This window comes from Desmodus rotundus, chromosome 2 (genome assembly GCF_022682495.2).
Source record: "Desmodus rotundus isolate HL8 chromosome 2, HLdesRot8A.1, whole genome shotgun sequence".
Lineage (NCBI taxonomy): Eukaryota > Metazoa > Chordata > Mammalia > Chiroptera > Phyllostomidae > Desmodus > Desmodus rotundus.
This window is the reverse complement of record NC_071388.1, coordinates 118,274,371-118,294,932: the sequence shown is the minus strand read 5'-3', so window position 1 is coordinate 118,294,932 and position 20,562 is coordinate 118,274,371. Positions and strand designations below refer to the sequence as shown.

At 46.7% G+C, this 20,562-nt stretch overlaps 1 protein-coding gene across 1 annotated transcript in view; it reads left to right on the top strand.

The window, feature by feature from the left end:
• MARCO (macrophage receptor with collagenous structure) overlaps positions 1-17,970 on the top strand; it is a 35,965-nt gene extending 17,995 nt beyond the window's left edge. Inside the window, exons 5-16 of the mRNA XM_045203113.2 lie at positions 1,644-1,688; positions 1,932-1,976; positions 2,273-2,380; positions 5,607-5,705; positions 5,836-5,871; positions 6,340-6,438; positions 6,533-6,595; positions 14,151-14,195; positions 15,060-15,158; positions 15,697-15,741; positions 16,343-16,519; positions 17,707-17,970. Coding sequence (XP_045059048.2) covers positions 1,644-1,688; positions 1,932-1,976; positions 2,273-2,380; positions 5,607-5,705; positions 5,836-5,871; positions 6,340-6,438; positions 6,533-6,595; positions 14,151-14,195; positions 15,060-15,158; positions 15,697-15,741; positions 16,343-16,519; positions 17,707-17,837 — 992 coding nt within the window. The 3' untranslated portion in view covers positions 17,838-17,970. The remainder of the gene's footprint in view (positions 1-1,643; positions 1,689-1,931; positions 1,977-2,272; positions 2,381-5,606; positions 5,706-5,835; positions 5,872-6,339; positions 6,439-6,532; positions 6,596-14,150; positions 14,196-15,059; positions 15,159-15,696; positions 15,742-16,342; positions 16,520-17,706) is intronic.
• The last annotated feature ends 2,592 nt before the right edge of the window (positions 17,971-20,562 follow it).

Genomic DNA, 20,562 nt, shown 5'->3' with positions numbered 1-20,562 from the left:
AAACCCTGAACTGATCCTCACAGGGCTCTTTCCTGAGACCCTGCACTGAAGTGAGGCATTACAGTCCCCAGTTCTACTTCCTTCCCTCTCTACCCCAGTCTTCTGTATATAAAATGGATCTCATAACATTAAGGATTTCACACACTGGACCACGATTCTACTCTGAAATACACTCAGGCCTCCACATCCGCGGTTCTGTATCCGCAGATTCAACCAACCACAGATTGAAAATATTTGAAAAAAATTCCAAAACGTAAATCCCTAAACAATACAGTACAACTAATTACATAGCATTTACATTATATTAGGTATTGTAAGTACTCTAGAGATGATTTAAAATATACGAAAGGATGAGTGTAGGTTATATGCAAATACTATGCCATTTTATATAAGGGACTTGAGCATCTGTGGATTTTAGTATCTATGGGAGTCCTGGAGCCAATCCCCTGTGGATACCAAGGGATGACTGTAGAAGCTTCCCCACCATGGTGCCCTGGCTTGCATACAGGCTTTGCTGTTGGGAGACCCAGAATCTGCTGACCTCTCTCCAAATGTGTCACCTTAGGCAATGCCCATGGCTCTCAGAAAATCACTCTTCTCTGTGGTGATGTGGGTATGTGCTATGTTCTGAATGTCTGTGTCCCTCTGAAATTCACATATTGAAATTCTAATGCCCAAGGTGGTAACATTAGGAGGTGGGGCCTGTGGAAGGTGACTAGGTCCTGAGAATGGAGCTTTTATGAATGGGATTAGACCCGTTGTAAAAGAGGCCCCACAGAGCACCCTCTTTCCTTCCACCATGTGAGGACACAGCAGAAAGTCAGTAGGCTGCAACCCAGAAGAGGCCTTCGCCAGAACCTGATCATGCCGGCACTTTGGTCTTGCACTTTCAGACTCCAGAACTGTGAGAAATAAATTTCTGTTGTTTGTAAGCCACCCAGTCTGTGGTGTATTGTTACAGCAGCCAGAATGGACTGAGACAAGACAAGGAGCCCTGTCCTGCCCATCTGAGTCATTGTGAGACTTGAGTCTGCAAAACAGAAAGGCCCTTGGAAAGACAGAGAACCGCATACAAATGGCAGCAGTCATAGGCGCCATTTGTCCAGAGCACTGCATGTTTCCGCATGGTTTCCATGTGATCACCTCAGGACAGCCCTGTGTAACTGGTATGTCAACAGTATTGTACTGACAAGAAAAGTGAGGCTCAAAACATGGAAGTGACTTGCACAAGGTCATCCTGCTACTACTGGGACCCAGGTCTGTCTGATTCAGTCCCCATCACAAGATGTCATCTATACAATTGTCTTGCCTGGTAGGCCATGAACTTCTTGCACACGGTCTTTTTTTTTTTTCTTCCTTCCACACAGTTTGCCTGGTCCTGAGTGCTCAGTGACAGTTTGTTGAATGAACAATGACACTGAGTGGCATTGTCAACACACCTGGTTGGTTGGCTCACTAGTGTTTTTGCTCCTCTTCCTCATGCCTTCTGGGTCAAAAGGGTCTTAATATTCTTGGCTAAGAAGAAGGATCAGGAGGTCCAAGGGAACAATGGAGCCACTGATACTCCCCACTTGTCTCCTGGCACTGTAATCCTCTTTCTCCTCCTTGTCCTGGCTGTATTCTGAGTCCCTTTTCCTTTCCAGGCCCCCCGGGACTCCAAGGCCCGCCAGGAATCAAGGGAGAGGCAGGTAAGTGGGGGCCGGTGTGTGTGCTGGCACTCCCAGCAGGCTTTTTCAGAGAGGCTGCAGAGGGTTACAGACACAGACCCACTGCAAACACTCAGCAGGATTTCTGTGTGAGGGAGGCTGGCTCAATGTTATATCCTAGATGGGCTGGTAATGCTGAGAAGTACCCTGCATTGTGGGGAACTGCGACCACAGAGTGACTGAACTTTTCTTCCCCTCTTCCCCACCCCCAACCCCCCGCCACAGGCCTCCAAGGACCCAAGGGTGCTCCAGGGAAGCAAGGAGACACAGGTAACTTGTGCTGCTTCTGCTTGGGATCAATGATGCACTGGCCCAGGCGCTGAGTCAGTTGTCCCCAGCATTTCTTCCCCTCAGCCCCTCCCCAGCCCAAGAGCATTAGCACCTCCTACAGTCCTCTTGAGTCTTACTGTACCACCTCAAGATTACCCAAGAGATGAGCTAACACACCCCTAGACTTCTTCTGGGGACTCCTTACTTTTCTGCCCAGATGCCTCCTGCCCATCACCTAGCAAGCCCACCCCCAGGAGGCTGCTGGGAGCCCACCTCACTGACCATTCCCTTCACAGGCAACCCAGGACCTCAGGGAGAAAAAGGCAGCAAAGGCGATGGGGGTCTTATTGGCCAGAAAGGGGAAACTGGTGCTAAGGGAGACAAAGGAGACCGGGGCTTCCCAGGTAAGGGCCTTGTTGAAGTGTTGGTGTTCACCAGGAGGCCTGGGAGGCTGGGCTCCCACTCTGTGCAACCATGTCTGATCAGTACCCACAGAGGACAGGGTAATGCTTGGCCTACCAGCATCCCTGGGTTGTAGATGTGGTTCCTTCCATCCAGGTGAGCAAAGGACAGGAATGTGAAAGCTAAGAGCAATGTGAGAGAGGCAACAATGTCACACCAATCATAACGGGTGGCAGCTGGTGAGATAGGCAGAGTAGGGGACTGAGGTGGGCCAAGGGAAGGAGGGAAGCCTGCGTGGCAGTGAAGGCAAGGGGCTGATTCCAGAGGGAGGACTTTAGACAGCCCCCCTCCTTGATGGCAGGTGCAGTACTCAAGCTAAGGACCATGGGTGCTTAGAACTACTTTGGGTGCTTGTTCAAAATGCAGGTTGGACCCAAAAGTCTGTTTTAGAGGCCCTGGATGATTCTGACCCTGGAGGTCTAGGAGACAGCTCTGAGAAGCACTGCCCTAGGGGCTCTGGCCATGACTGGGCACATCATGCTCTTTGTCACTTGGCCTCTTTGTGGGCCTCTCAGTGTGGCTCTGGGGTGCAGCAGGGGGGATGAGGGCTGCAGAGCTATCCGTCAGATGTAGAGTTGCCATCTCTGCTCTGAGCCTGTCCACTGGTGTGACAAGGCACATGACTTAACCTGCTGAGATTTTATTTCCTCATTTCAGAAAAGAATGGTAATTAAATTAAAATAATAATTAAATTGTGCACACCATAGAGAGCAGTTATAAGGGTTAGAGGTCATATTTTCAAACTCTGCCACATGGTTGACACTAACTAAATGACCATCATTATTAATAGTAGTATTAGTGATCCTATAAAGTAGGAAGGGAAGGACTTCAGTTCCAAGATCAGGAGGATCTGGGTTCTAATATGGCTCACTAGCCGTGTGACCTTGGACAAATAACTAAACCTCTCTGAGCCTCAATTTACTCACCTAAAAGAGGAGGATAGTAATAGCAACCTTTAATGAGGATTAATTACAACAGGAGTATGAGACACAGAAGAAATGTGATACTATTACTACAAATGGAAATTATTTACACATAAGAAACTATGTACACTTGCCTTCAGGAAGAGAACCCTTAGCAGGGAGCTGTCAGCCATCCTCAAATATTAGAAAGGCACTTGTGGAAGAGAAAATAGACTTGTCATAGTGGTGCCCAGAAGAAGAATGAGCACCAATAGGCGAAGGTTTCAGGAGAACCAATTGTGTCGTGGTGAGGGAGGAAGAACAAGGTAAGACTTGGGACTGCCCCATGATGAAGTGGTCAGATGATGGTCTTAGGGAGCAGCCTGCTACTGGGGAGGGGAAGAGTAGGTGCAGAATTCTCCTGGGTGGGACTGGAAGTGGGTGGTCCTTGTGTTAGGCAGATGACCTCTTGTGGTTGGACAGTTGACCTCTAAGGGTGGTTTCCAAAGTGGCAGTCTGAGTTCTCTTTGCAGTAGGAAAGAGCGGACCGAACTTTTCTCAGGGTGGTTCTGCCAGCCCCAAGGAAAGGGACGACAGCCAGGCCTTTGCCCTCCAGTGCTTTCCTATGGATGTTTTCCATCCACACTCACATATTGCCACATAGGAGGGCATTGAGCTCACACCCAGTCGCAGCCTGGGAGCACTGTGGCTGGTGAGAGGAAATGCAAGACTCAGTTCCTCAGAAATCAGGATGCTGATCTCCCCCTCCTCTTCCTAAGTCTCCTTTCCCAAGGTCACAAGCTCTCTCTTACCCACTGCTTGCTCAACCAAGTGTGACCTGCCCTGGTGCTACTGAAGTCTTTCACACTTTGTCCCAGCAGATGGGTAATGCTAGAGTGGTGAAGTTCCAGGAGACATGCCCCATCTTTAGCTGTGATTTAAAAGTTCTGAAGTCAGACGCAGCTGTGATTGCTCAGTTGGTGCCAGACTGGTCTTTTCACTGATACTGCTCTGCTTCCAAGGTTGTCCCCTTTGATGGAGACATGGAAGTCATAGAAATACAGACTCAGGCCCAGATCATACAGCCAGGAATGATGGGCCTGGCTGGCCCAGAGCAGTGGGACACCAACAAATTCCTCCAGGGAAATAATTTCTAGTCCCTCTAATAAGAGCCATTTGTTCCTTCTGCCACAGTGAATATTCTCAATGACCCCAAACTGCCTTTTTTGCTGTTTGCACCTAGGCTGTTGTAAGAGATCTCACCTCTAAACAAGTTCTTGAGAGTAGTTTTGTCTTCCACCAAGAAATAATCATTCTTTGTATATCCAAAGCATCTTCAAGAATCTGATTTCCAAACCTTGCCCCTAACATCCCTCAAAGCTTATATCCATATAGGTTTGTATAACAGTTTCTCCTCTTCAGTCCATTTTGTCTCCTTTCCTGATTCACTAGAGAAAAAGCTGGTGGCCTTCTGAGTCCTCTCCAGCTCTGATATCACAACATTAATGGAATTTTATGACAACAAGCCATCCCCAGGGCCCGAGGGAGTTGCTCTGGGTGGGTCTTTGCAGCTCCCTGAATATCAGCCAATCCATAGGTCACTGATGAGCAGGCCTGCATGGTACAGCTGGCAGGGGCCAAGCAGCCCGCTCACAAACCAAAAGCACACTTTGGGAAGGGGTTGGTGGATTTTGAGGAGCTGCCCTCAGTTGATATGTGCCAATCAGTGGCAGAAAATTGGAGGGAGAAAAGGAAGATCAAGGAGTGGACAGGCTGGGACAAGCCTTGAATGCTGATGACAAGGGGTAAATGTGACCCCTTGGTCACAAGGAAAGCCTGTGGCTGAACAGCTGGCAGGAAAATGAACTGCCACAACGTCTTTCTCTCTATCAATACTCAAAGTTTCTATTCTCAGCATTTAGTGTCTGCCTTCTGGAATAGCAGATTTCAGTTTGAGAGACTTAAAAAAATAATTCCCCAAATAAGCTGGGCAGCGCAAGTTGAGCCTCGGCTGCAGTCCCTCCCAAGTGGACCAAGTGCTGATCTTGGCCCTGAGAGCCTGGCTTCCAGACCTTCCACTGTCAATTAGCCAGGCCAGGTCACCTTGTCCATTTTTCATGAGTTTATGTCTTATCTCTGGGGCAAGGTGCTATGACTCTTGAGGGCAGCCATCATCTCTTTGAATGGGATGAGATGTGTCAGAGTGGGACCTGGTGCCCAGGTTTGTCCTCGTGTCATGCCTGACTATGACTTCTTGGTTTTTTAGGAAGCAAGGGGGATATGGGCGTGAAAGGAGACATGGGGATCATGGGACCCCCCGGAGCCCAGGGGAGTAAAGGTGGCTCAGGGGAACCAGGCCCTCCAGGTAAGAGGCTGCATGGGCAGGTCCACTGGCTTATAGCTATTCCCCCCGCCTCCCGCCCCCACCACCTTTTTTTTTCCTGAAAGGCTGAGCTAGAGGGAAAATAATTCCTAAAAGTCCTTCTTAATTTTAGGTGTGGCTGGCATTTCTGGAATCAAAGGAGATCAAGGTAAGAACTGTAGGAATCTATACCCAGTTCCCATTCTTTCTGGACAAAGTCAAGCCCAAGACCTGACTCTGCTATCTTTTATTTCATTGCAGTATTAATCTAGAGCATCTGGGGTTTCTAAAACCTGGCCCCTCCTAAGAGAAACAAAGCAGCATGCTTAACTGATATTCCTCTTTAGAGCTTCACCCCAGTCTGCCACCCAGGGTTGGAGCTGGACATTTGCAACCCAGGGCTCCTAGTAAGTTCACAAGGCCCAAACTGCAGCAGCAAATGGAAAAAAGTAATAAATTGCTGAGACTGCATTCTTCCTCCTCCCTCCTCACCTCTGTTAGGGCTACTTCTAAACCTGCCCAGGGAACATATGAGGGGTTAGGACATACTAGTCTCACTGCTGAGAACATGTGTGTTGAGGGGTTGGCAGGCAGGCCCTCTGCCAACCATCCCAGCCTTGCAGTCATTAACTTTCAGGACCGCCTGGAGCACAGGGTCTTCGGGGCCCTGAGGGTGTGGCAGGATCCCCAGGTGCCAAGGGTGAACCTGGCAGTGCTGGCGCCCCTGGGCTAACAGGTGAGGAGGTCCTTCATCCTGTGGTGGTCTTGGGGAGTGGTGTCTGAAGATCCATCTACCCAACTCTATGCCCACTGTGGCATCTCTTATACAGGACCACCAGGGAGACCTGGGAGTCCAGGAGCTGAAGGTGTGAAAGGAAGCAAGGGAGACACAGGTAACTGAGGGTGTAGGTTGAGTGTGTGGGTGGGTTTGTTGGGTATCAGAGATGAACAGGAAGAAGGACCAGCTCCCTGTGGGCCCACTAGAAGGTGGCAGAGGGTATCGTGTGCTCTGCCCCCCTGAAGGTCCTAGGGCTATTCTTCCTCTGCACAGGGTTTCCTAAAGGCCTTGAATGTCATGACCAAACCTCCAAAATCAAAGAGGAGAGCAGGGCACCTCAGCTACACTGTCTGCTTGCTCTGTCTTCCAACTGTGGGCATAGTTTTCACTCTTTTCTGCTGACTTGGGATTCAGGCAGGGAGTATCAGGAAACCCCTTCGTGTACATTCTTTCATGGTACTCAAGCTGGGAGGAGTGACCCACAGCAAATGAACTCACAGAGACTAGCTTCTAAACCATTGCACCAACTTAGCCTAGGTTATAAATTGTCATGTCAATTTTGTCTGTGTTATACACCATTGTGCCAACTTGGCCTAGATACCAAAACCAAAATACCAATGCAGTCTACTTTATAAACCACTATGCCAATTTTATCTAAGTCACTATGCAAGTGTGGGTACCTGCAATGTTCTAGAAAGTCTGGGCCACCATGTTGGGTGCTAGGTCCCCATGATATGTAAGACCTGGTTCCATTCTTCAGCCATACAGATTGGGACATGAGATAAACAGACTTTCGCCACACCATGTCAGGCACACTTATTGTTGGCATTCGCGTGGGGAACTGTTGCCCAGAATTTAGAAAGCCAGGTGCAGGTGTGGTGGCAGTATTAGGCTATGAGAAAGGGCTGAATCTCTGCCTAGGGTGTCTGTGGGCAGTCTGCGGCAGTCCCCTCCTCTGCCAGAGCAAAGGTCATGCTGATTTTAGCAAACCTGGATGCCCTCACCCCAGAGCCCTGCTATGAACTGGCACCAGAGGCAAGACCTCTCAGTTTTAATTGATCAAGTGGTTGACTGATTAATTAATTAAACAAATGGGACTTAACCCTGTTAAATGCTTCAGGTGGGCAGGGACTGGAGTCTGGTGGGGGTGTCGAAAGGTAGACCAATGCAGGGGTGGTGTAAGAGCTTGAGCTGAGTCTTGGAGGATGAGTGGAGCTTGGACATGTGCAGGAGGGGAAGGGAAGTCTAGAGAGAAGGAACAGAGCAGGCAAAGTCATGGAGGAGTGAGAAAGGGCTCTGTAGGGTGCTGTTCCTGGCACCTACAGAGTTGGTAAAGGGGGGACTCAGGAGCTCTGCTCAGAGGGGCAGGTGAGGCCACCTCCTGGCCAGCTTTGGACATCTGAGGTTTTACGGAAGGTTGTCAGGAGCCATGGCAGGAGTCAGGGCAGCTCCTGCACCCACTGTTCTTCCCATCCATCCAGCCTTGGAGCTGATTTCTTTTTCACAGATAGTGTGTCAGGAGAAGCAGGGGCTCTGCTACCTAATGCCACCTGAAGGCTACCAGCAAGGTCTTTCAGAAAGACTCCATCTGGGTATGGTGGTGAGGTGGCCCTGACTTGTCGGCTCCCTCTTCTGATCTTATACTGCCCTCTTTTCTGGACATCTTAGGGTGTCTGACTTTGGGACCTGAGGGTGTCTTACCCCTAAGTTTTCTGCTTGGCTTCATAGATATGATGACTTTCCTCCCTCAGTTATAAACAAAGAGTATACCTTCTCCTCCACCTCCCGCCCCCCACTGCTAGACTAAGCAAGAATATTTGCAGTAAAACATTATTTTACCCAAAGCCTTGCTGTGCCCACTCCCCAAGCCCTAGTCTTTGTTTCCTGCTGTCTGAGAGCAGAGTATCTTGCCCTGCACTCTGAATCCTTGCAGGGTTTTCATGAGAGCAGCTTCTGACAGTGAGCATCTCTATGACAAATAGTGCGCTGAGTAGTCTTGGGAGTTCTATTTCACAGTAAGAGGTATAGGCCAGGGTTTAAATCTGGGTCAGGGTTCAAATCCAGGCTTGGCCCATACAAAGCTTGGGCTTTATCCACTACACTTTGTCATGCCGTTTTCCTCCCCAAGCAACCTGAAGTGTCCCCTTCCCCAATCAGGACATGCTGATGAGTGACACTTCTCCCTCTATTCCAGTCCAAAAGGATTTATGGAAGCTGCAGCAGCTTCTTCCACTCTTAGGAGAAAACCAGAAACTCTCAGGCTCTGTTATGGTTCTTCCTGATTTACCCCACCCCTGTTTTAGCATGCAGTCTGGGGATTATTTTCACTCCATCATTGGGTCCTTGTCTGTTTGCTGAACACCTTTACATGGATCTCCGTCAGTAAGACCCAGTGGTAAATACCAACAGGCAAATTCTAAGGGTAATTCCCTAATTCCCAATACCCAAGTAAACATGGTGAATTACATTTTCATTTTGAAACATGCGATGATTATAACTTATGTAAACTTGCATAAGTTTCCCACACAAATCCAAATGCTTGTCTTGAACAAGTAGCTGATGGTCCACATGGACATCTCAGAAAGGAATTCCCATAGAGAGGACCGCAGTCTGGCCCGTGATAGCCAGGTCTATAAAGCATCCTGAAGGAAAAGATTAATGAACTTTGGGAGAGGCTAGATTTTTGGAGCGGGAGAAGAAAAGCTGGGGGGTGAGTGGTGGAGAAATCTCATGGTGGAGATAATGCATCTCTTTCAGTGTCAGGACCCTGGTATTCCCCAAACCAGAGGTCCTTTGCTGTTTGCCCAGTTTTGATTATATGAGGTCAGTTTTTCAAATGGATGTGTTTTTTTTCCATTTTGTAAATAAAATCATTAATCTTTCAAGTGGCTAACTGCATTGGATAAAAACAGAGAAATTACAGTGCCTTGGCTTGACCTGGGTAACAGCTAGCTTTCAATATTGTGCATTAATAATAAAAACAAAGAGGTCTGTTTATTATCAACAATGTCTCTGGGCCAGACACTGTGCTTGGGATGCTATTCCCATGATCTTAGTTCATCTACCCACACACCTGAGTTTCATCATCCCTCCTACCTTATAATCAAGGAAGCAAAAGCTCCCAGAGGGTAAATGCTTTCCTTGGGATCTTACAGTCAATACACACGGAATCCAGGAGTTAATTTCAAAGTCTGATTCCATGTTTGTACTTTTTCAGACTTAGTTGTATAGAATAATATAGAGTATAGAACTCAAGATAAATCAGAATCACCTGTACCTCTCATCCCACAGTAGAAGGGTAAATCCTAGCTTAGTCACCAACTATCTCTGCTTTCACAGTCATTAACCACACTCCAACCCATTCCAGTGAAATGTTTCCTGTTGTTCACACCTCTTGAGAAGAAGGTGGCATCTCAGATGAGAAGTGGTTAAGAGGAAAGTTCTTCCATTCTGTTGGAAAGATAAACTGCTTAGCTTATTAACTATTATCACCCAGCAGAACTTTCTCTAATGGTAATTTCCTTTACCATTCATAAAACAGGGTTTTATCAAACCCCCCAAACTTAGTTTTTCTCACCTTTGATCTTTTAAACAATTGTAAAATCACTAAAAAAAAATTTGCAAAAAAATATCCCACAGCAAAATGAATTTTAGCTCAAAATTTTGTAACGTTCATTTGGAAATGAGGAAGGACTCAGTTCAACTTGTAATAATGGCATTTCTCTTCCTATCTCTACCTCATGGAATGATGTTAGCAGCAACCAAAATGTTTAAGCTCCACAACACTGATATAATCAGAAATTCTGCATCTCAGCAGCCTTCAAGTCTAAAATATAGCAAGAACTTAAATTTTCTGTGTCTTTTTATTTTCCTCTTGAGGCAAACCCAAAGTGCAAAATAACTTGAAATCTATTTTTTCATCTGTAATGCTTTACTTTAAAGATAAGTAACAAAAAATAATTCATAGTAGCAATCAAGCCCTACATTGTGAATTTAATTTCTCAGTTAATTCCATTCCCCATATCTAACTACTGAGTCCAAGAATGTGTTAAATTCTATCAAGTCATATTACTAAATTTTCACTTATGAATTTTTTCCTTGTTTTTCTCTGAGTCTCTTAGAGGTATTTTCAGAAGTCTACATGCCTCCCATTTTGGGGCCTACTAAACACCCTCTTACTTTTTGACAAACAGCTCAATTTGTCAGTTATTAAATTAATCCTAAATTTGCCAGGCTGCACTCAGCCTGTATATCAAAATGATATTTAAGGAAGTTTCCTAATTTCCATACTGGAAATTTCTGCATTCAGGAGACCTGTGCCTCAGTGTGGGCTTGCCACTGACTAGTTCAGTAACAGTGGGTCAGTACTCGACCTCCCTGGGCCTCAGTTTCCTCCTCTATGAGGTGTAAGGAATAGTCTAGAATAGCATGTGGATCCTGCCAGCTCAGCAGCACTCTGGGTTTGAAATAGGCAATTTTCTTATGGAGCAGGAACATTCTAAGATTTTAGGCAGAAAACTAAGCAATAGGAAGGCATTTGCTTTCTAATGAAACTATTTTGGAGAAAGAAATATCTTCCCTGAGTAAAAACCTTGCAAATAAATATGTTGGGCTCTCTCAGCTTATAAATTTGTGATACCCAAGTAAACCCAGTTTGCTTGTGGTTAAGAGGAAAACCCAATGTTCATTGGCTTTCCAGTGTAGTTTTATATACACTTCTAGATCTTATTTTTCAACCATTTTCTCTCTCCCTGGTCCAATCAGGATGCTGCTTTGATTTATAGTGAAGTAATTACTAGTCCTTTGATCAAATGCAATGCACAGGCACTCAGAGAACATCCTCTGGAGTCCAGTGAGGCTTAGAGAGAAATCAAACAAAACTCAATTTCAATTTCCTCCACTTGAAGTGGGGAATTTCGAAGACAAAACCACCATCCATTATGCACACACACATACCAGAGAGCATTTTACCAAGGACCAGAGGTTCTGGGAGCACTCAGACACGGGAGGGTCTGAGACTTCCTCAGAGACTGGGAAGACTGCCCACAGGAGCTGGACCACTAGTATCAGCATCACCTGGAAAACTATTAGACATGCAGAGTCTCAGGTCTGTCCCAGATCCATTCACTGAATTGGCTACTCTGGTTGGGGCTTAGTGTTGTTGTTGTTTTTTTAACAAACCCTGTACAGGTGATTCTGAGGCACACTCCAGTTTGACTACTTGTTTAGGAGAAAGAAATGTCCCACAGCCAGCTGGGAACATCTTCAGAACCAGGTGAACAGCCGTACTGAAACTCCAGGGAAGCAGTGAGCTGGCAGCTACAGGGCATAAAGGGAGGCCTAACCTGGGATCCAGCCACAACTTCCCCTTAGATAATCCCATCACATCTTTTTCCTCTTCTGTAAAGAGGGAAATGGCCCTGCCTTGCATGGCAGCTGAAAGATGAAGCAAGGAAGTGTAGGTAAAGTCCTTAGCACAGTACCTGGCACAGTGCAAGCAGCAGCAGAAGCTGAGTCCCCGGGAGGTGAAAGGCTGAGGGGAAAGGTATCAGAAACAAAGTAGGGAGGATTAGGCCAAAGGGATCATCGGCCTAATGAATAAGGGTTTTCCTATGGTTCCTCTCTGTACAGGATGTTTGTTGATCGGTGCTTTGGAGACAGCTGGAGAAGGCACTTCTTTGGGGGGTGAGGGGAACAATAAAGGGGGGTCACAATTCCTGAAGTCCCTGAATCTGGCTTCTATGGACAGGATCTTCAGGTAGAGATTTCTGCAAAATCGTGCTCTCTAGGATGCAGACAGAGAGGGCCAAGAGTCTAGACATGGAGCATTTTAAAATTTAATAATAACCAAGGACATGTTTCTGAATGTCTTCACCTTCTTTATCTTGACATACACAATTCAGATGCAAGTAAGCAAAGAGAAAACATCTGCCACCTCTCCTGGGTGACCTCAGGTCAACAGCAAACAGGGGCTCTCTGGGAAGCAAATGAGGAGCTCATGTGGGGCTTCAGCCCCAGAGGAGGAAAGGGAGTCTCAGGGAGGGAGACACCATGCTCAAGGTCACAGAGGTGGACACAAGCCCAGGGCATCTGACTTTAGCCACTTTGCTGCCTTGGGAGGAAGTGTGCCATGAGTGGGCGAGCCCAGAGAAGACTTCATAGTCGATGACATTGGACATTTTAGCAGGTTTTACAGGCTTGATTGGAGTTCTCCAGGGGACCAAAGAGGTGAAACATTTTAGACAAAGACACCAGAGCACAAAGAAATGGACTGGGTGAACTGGGCCTGCCTGCCAGTGTCAGGTCTCTAAGGTACCTCCAGCTCCTACAAGAATCTCTGAGCCTGAGTCTGGTCTCCATCCCTCAAATGAGGTGCTAGAGCTGTTGCCCTCTCAGATCCTTCCAGTGCATCCTGCGTCTCTTGGCACTGAGGCATACAGTGGCAGCTCATGGCTCCTTGGCCCTCTGACCCTCCTCCCCAGCAGTGTCCCGCCTTAGGCAAGACGTTGGAACGCTGCTGGGAGCCACAACTTCCTTGGCTCATTATTCCAAGAATTTGTCGCAAATAATCCTACCAGGCCTCTAGCTTGCTCTCCACTGACCAGCACACAGTAGGTGCTCAGGAAGGTCAGGAACCAGGAGGCAGGTACGTCCTCGGGTAGGAACTTCCCCCAAACAATTGGCAATGAGGGTAACTGTGGTTTCTGTTGAACATCAAAGGGCAGGCCTTTGGTTAAGGCTAGACTTGCACTATGGAAGGGACACCAGTCAAGGGCATGGTGATAAACACTGCTATTGTCTGCATTCCTACTATTAACCTCTAGTAACTGTTACTTTATATCAATATCAAACTTTCATTTTCCCAAACTTGTGTAACTGTCATGAAGAGTCCTGTTTCTCTGAAGTAAATCTAATTTTGGCCCTTAAAATCGAGAAACTGTGATGTGGCTACACCAATAAATTATTATCCCACAGTGACCCAATCTGGTGCTGGGAACAGTGGACATTCCATGGAAGTTAGTAAATGAAGGATGAATGGAAGGGAAGAAGGAAGAAAGAAAGGAAAAGAGGAAGGGATGAAGGAAGGGAGAAAAGATACTACAAATAGTATCATCACCAATAATTGCAGTGATTAATTTTCCATTTCCTGGACATGAGACCCTTTAGCTGCATGAAACTTTAGCCACACTGGGGAATCACAATGAAATAAACCAACCAAACTATTGAACATCTACTATGGGTGAGGGCCCCCAAAGCCCCTGGTGGCCACTAAGTATACTTCACAGTCTTTTGGAAATGAAGATAACTTTATTCTCAAAATATCAATTCTTTTCCAATAAAATACAATAGGAAGGGATGGAATTGGATTTCGACACCAAGTCAGAATATCACTGGCAAGGAAGGCCAGCCAGGAAGTTTGGGGTCTGTCTGTCTAACTCAGACTTCCATCCAATACAGTTCCATTTTCACCCAACACACACGTCCCCAAAAGGAGACAGAAGCAGTCTGTCTGTTTTTACACTCTGCTGAAGAGGCTTTAAACAATCATGAAGAACCAATGTCTCTTTCCATCTGCATTAATCAGACAAAAGGTAGAGGTTTTCTGAGATTAAAAGTATCTAATATCCAAGTTTTATTATCTTCTCCCCTTTTTTGTATTTTGATCTTAGGACTTCAAGGACAAAAAGGAACAAAAGGAGAATCAGGAGTTCCAGGTAAAGGGCCAACTTTGTTTTAATTTCCTCAGAATGATGACTGCAAAGGCTCAGGCTTGGAGGGCGGGTCGCTTGACTTTGAACACACCACTGTGACCTTCCCCCAAAGTGGCCAGGGCCCAAGACGATTTGAGGCTAAGATTCCAGGATTCTGTCACTCAAGCCTAAGATTTTCTTCCTGGAAAACCTGAGGAATTATAGGAACTCATTGAACGGAGGGGTGTAGGGAAAGGGCTGGTGTGGAGCATAGTGAAGTGTCAGGAGAGCCGGTGGTCAAGTAGTGGCTTCAGGTTGTGCAGCCACCATGGTGTCTCAAGCACCTACCCTCCTCCTTCTTCTGAGTAGACTATTATCATCATCCTTGTTCACTAAGCCCCTGTTTGTAGTTGGTTACTGTGCTTCTGGCACTTTCCATACAGCTTCTCCAGTTTTCTCAGTAGTTTGAGCCTAAAGAGTGCCAAGGCAACAACACTTCTCAGACAAGCTGTTGAGCAGTCTTTCTTCCTCATAAACTGTGTACTCCATTCCTATTTTAACTTACTAAAGGAGAAATTGAGGCCTAGAAACATTCTAGCAAATTCTTCCAGAATGGCTAGAACTTCCACCCAATTTTGTATTCCAATGAAGACCAACAACCTCTGGAATCCTGTCAGCAAGTTTTCAACCAGTGTTTACACTGGAGTCAGGAGATCTGAGCAGCACCAAGCCCCCCTCAGTTGTACCAAAGTTACCAGCCAAACATCCAAACAATCCAATTCACAAGGGACACCTGCTAGTTAAGGACAACTCATTCATTAAACACCGAGGCTCTTGGTCTCCCTTGCAGAGCAGAGCTCCTAACAGAGTGGTCTCTCTCCTCCCCAGGCCCTGCAGGCATGAAGGGAGACAAGGGAAGCTCAGGACTGGTAGGCCCCAAGGGTGCATCTGGACCAAGTGGCCAGAAGGGGGACCCAGGAATGAAAGGTAAGGCCTCTTTTTCTCCTTTGTGGTTTTGAAGAAGCCCTGATGTAACGGGCTTGGGTGTTTTCAGGACCAGAAGGGTTAAGGTCTCTTGGGTTAGTGGACAAGTCCTGAGCTGGGATTGTCCTCAGCACTGAGCCTACAAAAGTGGATAAGGCACAATCCAGCATTCAGAGAGGCAGACATGTGAACTTGCACTCACACTACGCCCAGCCACGCCCCCAGCCACTCTGGGCAGTTTCCACAACTGACCAGATCTTTCCATGAAGGAGATGCTTCCCACTCCATGTCTCTTACCTTTTCAATGTCCCTTGCTAATCTAGTTTAGATCCTTCCTGCTGTGGATGAGGTCCATTTCTTTGTGCTTAACTCATGGTGCCCATGGAATGCCCTGTCTCCAGGATGCCGGGTCACTGGCAAAGCTGGAAAGAGAATCTGACCTCCTCGGCACCCTCCAACCTCCTGCCCATGGATGGCAGAGGAAGGCAAGGGGGTCTGGCCTGGTTCCCTTCAATTCATGTGGTCTTTCTCCTTGTGACAGGATCTCCTGGGTCTCAAGGAGCAAAGGGAGAAAAAGGTCAAAAAGGTAATTGCTGTTTTTATTCTCTTTAATTTGTGCTTTATAGTCAATTCTATACTTGAAAATTGTATGTGTGGTAGGGGTAGAGGTCCTGGTTCTCAGAAAAATTTCTCATTTTTTAGAAAGGTTAAGGGGTTCTTTTTTTGAATAAGCCTGCTTATAACAATAACCACAGTGCAACAGTCTCCCTCCTTCCCTCCCTCTCTCCCTCCCTCCCTCCCTTCCTTCCTTCCTTCCTTCTTCCACCTCCCTTTCTTCTCCCTTCCATTTCTCTCTTCTTTCATCCCTTCCTCCTTTCCTTTTTCTCTCCCTCTCCTTTTTCCTTCCTTCCTTTTTTTCTCCCCACAACACAAGGCAAAACATGGTCAGTTGGACTTACAAGACCAACCACAGAGGCCCGTGGTTCTATGGCATCATGCCTGCAGGCCCAGGGGTACAAAGGCTGCTTGCCAGGTCATGTTGGTGCCATATGTGGGATATTCCTGGCCAAGCAGAGGGTTTCTTTCCCCTAACTATAGAACTCTCCCAAATGAAAAGGCAGAGTCTACATTCACACAAAGCTCTAGGCTGCCTTCCTCACCTCTCTTATGTGTGTTTTTTCACCCAGGTGAATCCCTGATACCTGTCAGGATTGTCGGCTCTGCGAACCGAGGACGGGCTGAAGTTTACTATGGCAATTCCTGGGGGACAATTTGTGATGATGGCTGGGACAATTCAGATGCCACTGTCTTTTGCCACATGCTGGGTTACTCAGGGGGAAAGGCCATTTACAACGTGGGAGCTGGTAAGTGAGTCCTTAACCAGCAGCCTCTTTCCTTAAGGAGCTGACATGGGCTTTCTCTCCCTTTGGTGGCAAGTTACTCAGTGTGGTTTAAGTTAGAATAAAAAGATTGGTTCAAGCAACTGAGAAGTTCTACAGCTCAGGGCCCTAGGCTTACATCCTTCCAGCTTGGCAGCCCTTGAAGAAATATGACCTTTCTTCTCCAAGACTGACAGCAAGGCTTGGTTGGAGCTCTGACTGGCTTGGCTTGGGTCCATATGTGTCCATCCCTTGAGCCAGAATGCAGTATGGCTGATGGTGTTTGAGAGGCATGACTCTCCAAAGAGTAGCTGAGGTGCTGGTGCTTGAAGAATGGAGAAAAGGTGCAATGCCAGCAAACACAGGCATTCATTCCAACTGTCTGGAAACTAGAGGAAACTAGTGGGTCAGGATTGCCCACTCTGTGATCACCTTTAAGGAGAAGGTGTGAAGTAAGAGAAAGCAAATCAGAGCAGGGGCTTCCTAAAATCAGTTTGGGTTGCTAGTGATTCAGCCTGTGTCTTTCAGCAAAAGGTTCAAGCTTTCAATAAAGGAGTTAAATCCTCAGGCTGAGACCATTTCTTCAGCTGTAAGGGCTGATCTGGCAGGGACACTAGGCCCATTCCTCTTGCTCTCACCCCCAAATGCTCTCTGCCCTTACTCCACCCCAAAGTGCATAATTATTCTTTAATCTGAGTCCAGGTCGATTGTAAAACAACTTTAAAATACACATTCCTCTCAAACAGATTGTCACACTGTGGTTATCAATTACTGTGATAAAACAATCCAATTGTTTTCCTCTGAGTTCTTGATCTGAAATCAATTATATCAGAAGAAAGGAGGGTTGAAGAAGGTGAATGCTTGGGAGGAACATGGATATGCTCTAGTGACCTAGTGGGAAGAGATGAATGCTGGGAGACTCCCAGAAGGAGATTTCAAATAGTGCATGTATTAGTATTAAATACTTGGGTGAGACTTTTGTCAAAGGGCAGAAAGCAGAACAGAGGCAGAACCATTAAAAGTGATTAGTCCAGCCATCAGCACCTTGGGCCTGAAATGATGTCAGAGAAATTGGCAGTCTACCACGAATGGGTGCCCTCAACCATCAATGAGTGACTCAGCTTTGAGCCTAATCCCAAACTCCTTTCCCTCCTTGATCTCTCTGTGTCTAGGCACTGGTTCGATTTGGCTGGATGATGTTGCATGTCAAGGGACAGAGACGAGCCTGTGGACCTGCAACAAGAACAAATGGGGCTCTCACAATTGTAACCACAATGAGGATGCCGGTGTGGAATGCAGCTGACCTGCTGTAGCCCTTATGTTGTTCTGCCCCCAAGATTCCTGCAGGACCCACTTGAAGAAGGCCAGCACTCTCTGAGGGGTTCCCCGGAACTGGAGTCATTAATAAAACTCAAAGTGCTACTTGGCAATGTAAATGGCCATGGCTGAAATCATTAGTCTGTACCTTCCATACCTTCTTGATGTACCCAATCAATGCACACAATCTTTCACTGAGTTCTCACATGCCTCTGCACACAGGGACAGTGGAGTCTCCACTTACAGCCAGGGGGAGGATGGGATACTGGGGATTGAAATGAGATATAGAAAGTGAAGACCACCTATAGTCACAGTTAGTCATGACCATTCCTTCAATCATTCAAATGGAGCATCTCTCATAGCGTGTTCTCCTTCCAGCACTGGAGCTGTTCAGCATGATATATAGGAATTATACCTTTAAGCATGAACATTAGCTCTTATTATGATGTGAGCTCCAGCAATGCAAGGACCTTTGTCTGTTGAATCCATTCCTATAGGGCTCAGCAAATAATTGCTCAATGAATGACTGAAGCTCACTCACTCTGAGAAATTTGGCTTTTGACTTCCTTTTCATTCTTCCCCTGGGATATATACTCTCTTTGAGTGCAATCACATTCTCTCTCTCTCTCTCTATCTCTCTCTTTCTCTCTCTCTCCTCTCCCCTAGTCTCCAGAGGTTATAAACGATTCAGATGAATGTTGAATTTTGGAGAGTGAGTGCATGTATGATGTGACTCTGATGTATCATCATTCACACTTGACCCATGAGTTGCTCAGCTTCAGGGAATTGGGAAAATTTCTGAGGGTCACTTGTGAGTGGTAAAGCCAAGGTTAGAACTTAGGGAGGAACAATGGAAGGGTTGGGAGATGGAATGGCCACAGCTCTGGCTGCTGCCCAGCACAGGCTCAGCACAAGTAAGTGGCCCCCACCAGGACACTTCAGGGCTGCACTTGGGAACTCACCAACCACCCAGAAGCCACAACAATTTCAGGGGCTGCAGGCTCACAATTCTAGAACAAGTGTCAGAGCTAAGGGGGACAGAGGGGAAGGGACCTTGGCAGGGAGGGGAGCTTGAAAGCTGGCTGTTTTAACTTGGCAGAAACCTCTGTAATGATGTACCTTTTTCTGTCATGTTGGGATGGGGGAATGGTAGGCCAGGGAGAACATAAAATGTCAAGAAGACATTTTAAGCCATATCAGGGGTTCTGGAATATAATATTTTGAAAATATATTTAAAAAGTGTTTTACCAGCATCTCTTATTTCTCAAATCTTTTTGCCTGTTCTTTATCTCCCAAGAAGTTTTTTTGCTCAAGGGAAGGAAAGAACTGGTACTGTTACCGGACAGGAGGCCTGGTCCTGAGTGGGTCTGCCTAGGGCCAGCTGGTAGTATGTGGGTTCTTGACTTTGTGCAGGAAAAATTTCACAACACAAGTCCATGTAACTAGGAGGGTATGTTTATTAAAACTGAGGAGAATAAAACAAGGAAGGACTTAGCAGAGAAGAAGCAACAGGAGAGTCTAGGCTGGACTGGTTTTGCTCACTGGGAAGTCACAGAAAAGGGGACCTTGGGGACAAGATAAGGGAGTTAGCAGGGGATGAGCTGCCACTATACATTGCTCCTCTGGTGTCAAGTCTTGTAGGGCCCCATAGAGTTTAGAGATAATGTGCCTGTGGGGGAGAAGTGAGAGAAATAGAGGGGGAAGGGAATCATGTGGGCTGCTCCCTAGAGGGAGAGTGCTGCTGGGTCCTCTGTCTTGAGGCTTTTGTCTCTTTCTTGTAGTTGGGAATTCACGGGAAGTTTTCAGCAGAATATTTGCCAGTTTTCCAGGTGTGCTCTTTCAGGGTCATGGTCTCCACTGATTGGTTAGTGCCAGAGCAGTGCCAGAGTCATTGGTCATTGCAGCTGGTCCTGGCATGCCCACCTGGTTTTGCTGCTTTTCCAGCTTAGGAGCTGAAATACAACTGAGGCCTAGATGTTATCTCTGTAAATTGCTCAGCCTGTTTGCTCAGCTCTCTGTCTCAGTGTCCCTATTCCTCTTATCCTGGTTTACTGGCCTATCTCAGTACTGCCTGAAACAGAGATGTCATCTCTCCCATCTGAATCTCAAAGCTTACTTTCTGAACTTCTTTAATACATGAGCACCATGAAAATAGAGTTGAAAGCAGAAAATATTTTCTTCTTTTTAACTTATCAAAAGCCAAGCCTGGCTGACTTGATCATAGCATTTTAAGGAAAGGAGATCTGACCTCAGCCAACAGTACAGGTATGAGGTGAAAGCCTCCCTACCCCTCCCTTGCCCAGTGGATTGTGGGAAAAGGGGATCAGGAGATAGAAGTAGAGGGGAGGGTCTTCCTGGTACTCTCAGATCCAGCTCTTGCTTTTTTGTTTTGTGTCCCAGAATCTGCCTCCTGCAAGAATGATGAACTGTGGGACTGCTTGCTGCCTATGGGACCCCTGCTGCCGTGCTCAGAGACCTATTGGCACTTGTGCATTCTCTTTGTCTCTCTCTCTCTCTCTCTCTCTCTCTCTCTCTCTCACACACACACACACACACACACACACATCTTTTCATAGGAACAAAAACAGTTTATAAGCACAGAATAGTCAAAATCCTTGCAGAGAATAGACCAGCTGTGCTGCCAACCCACACCCAACACTTCCCTTCCATGGCACTGGTTTTCATCTCCAAGCTGTGGATAAGGTGCAGGT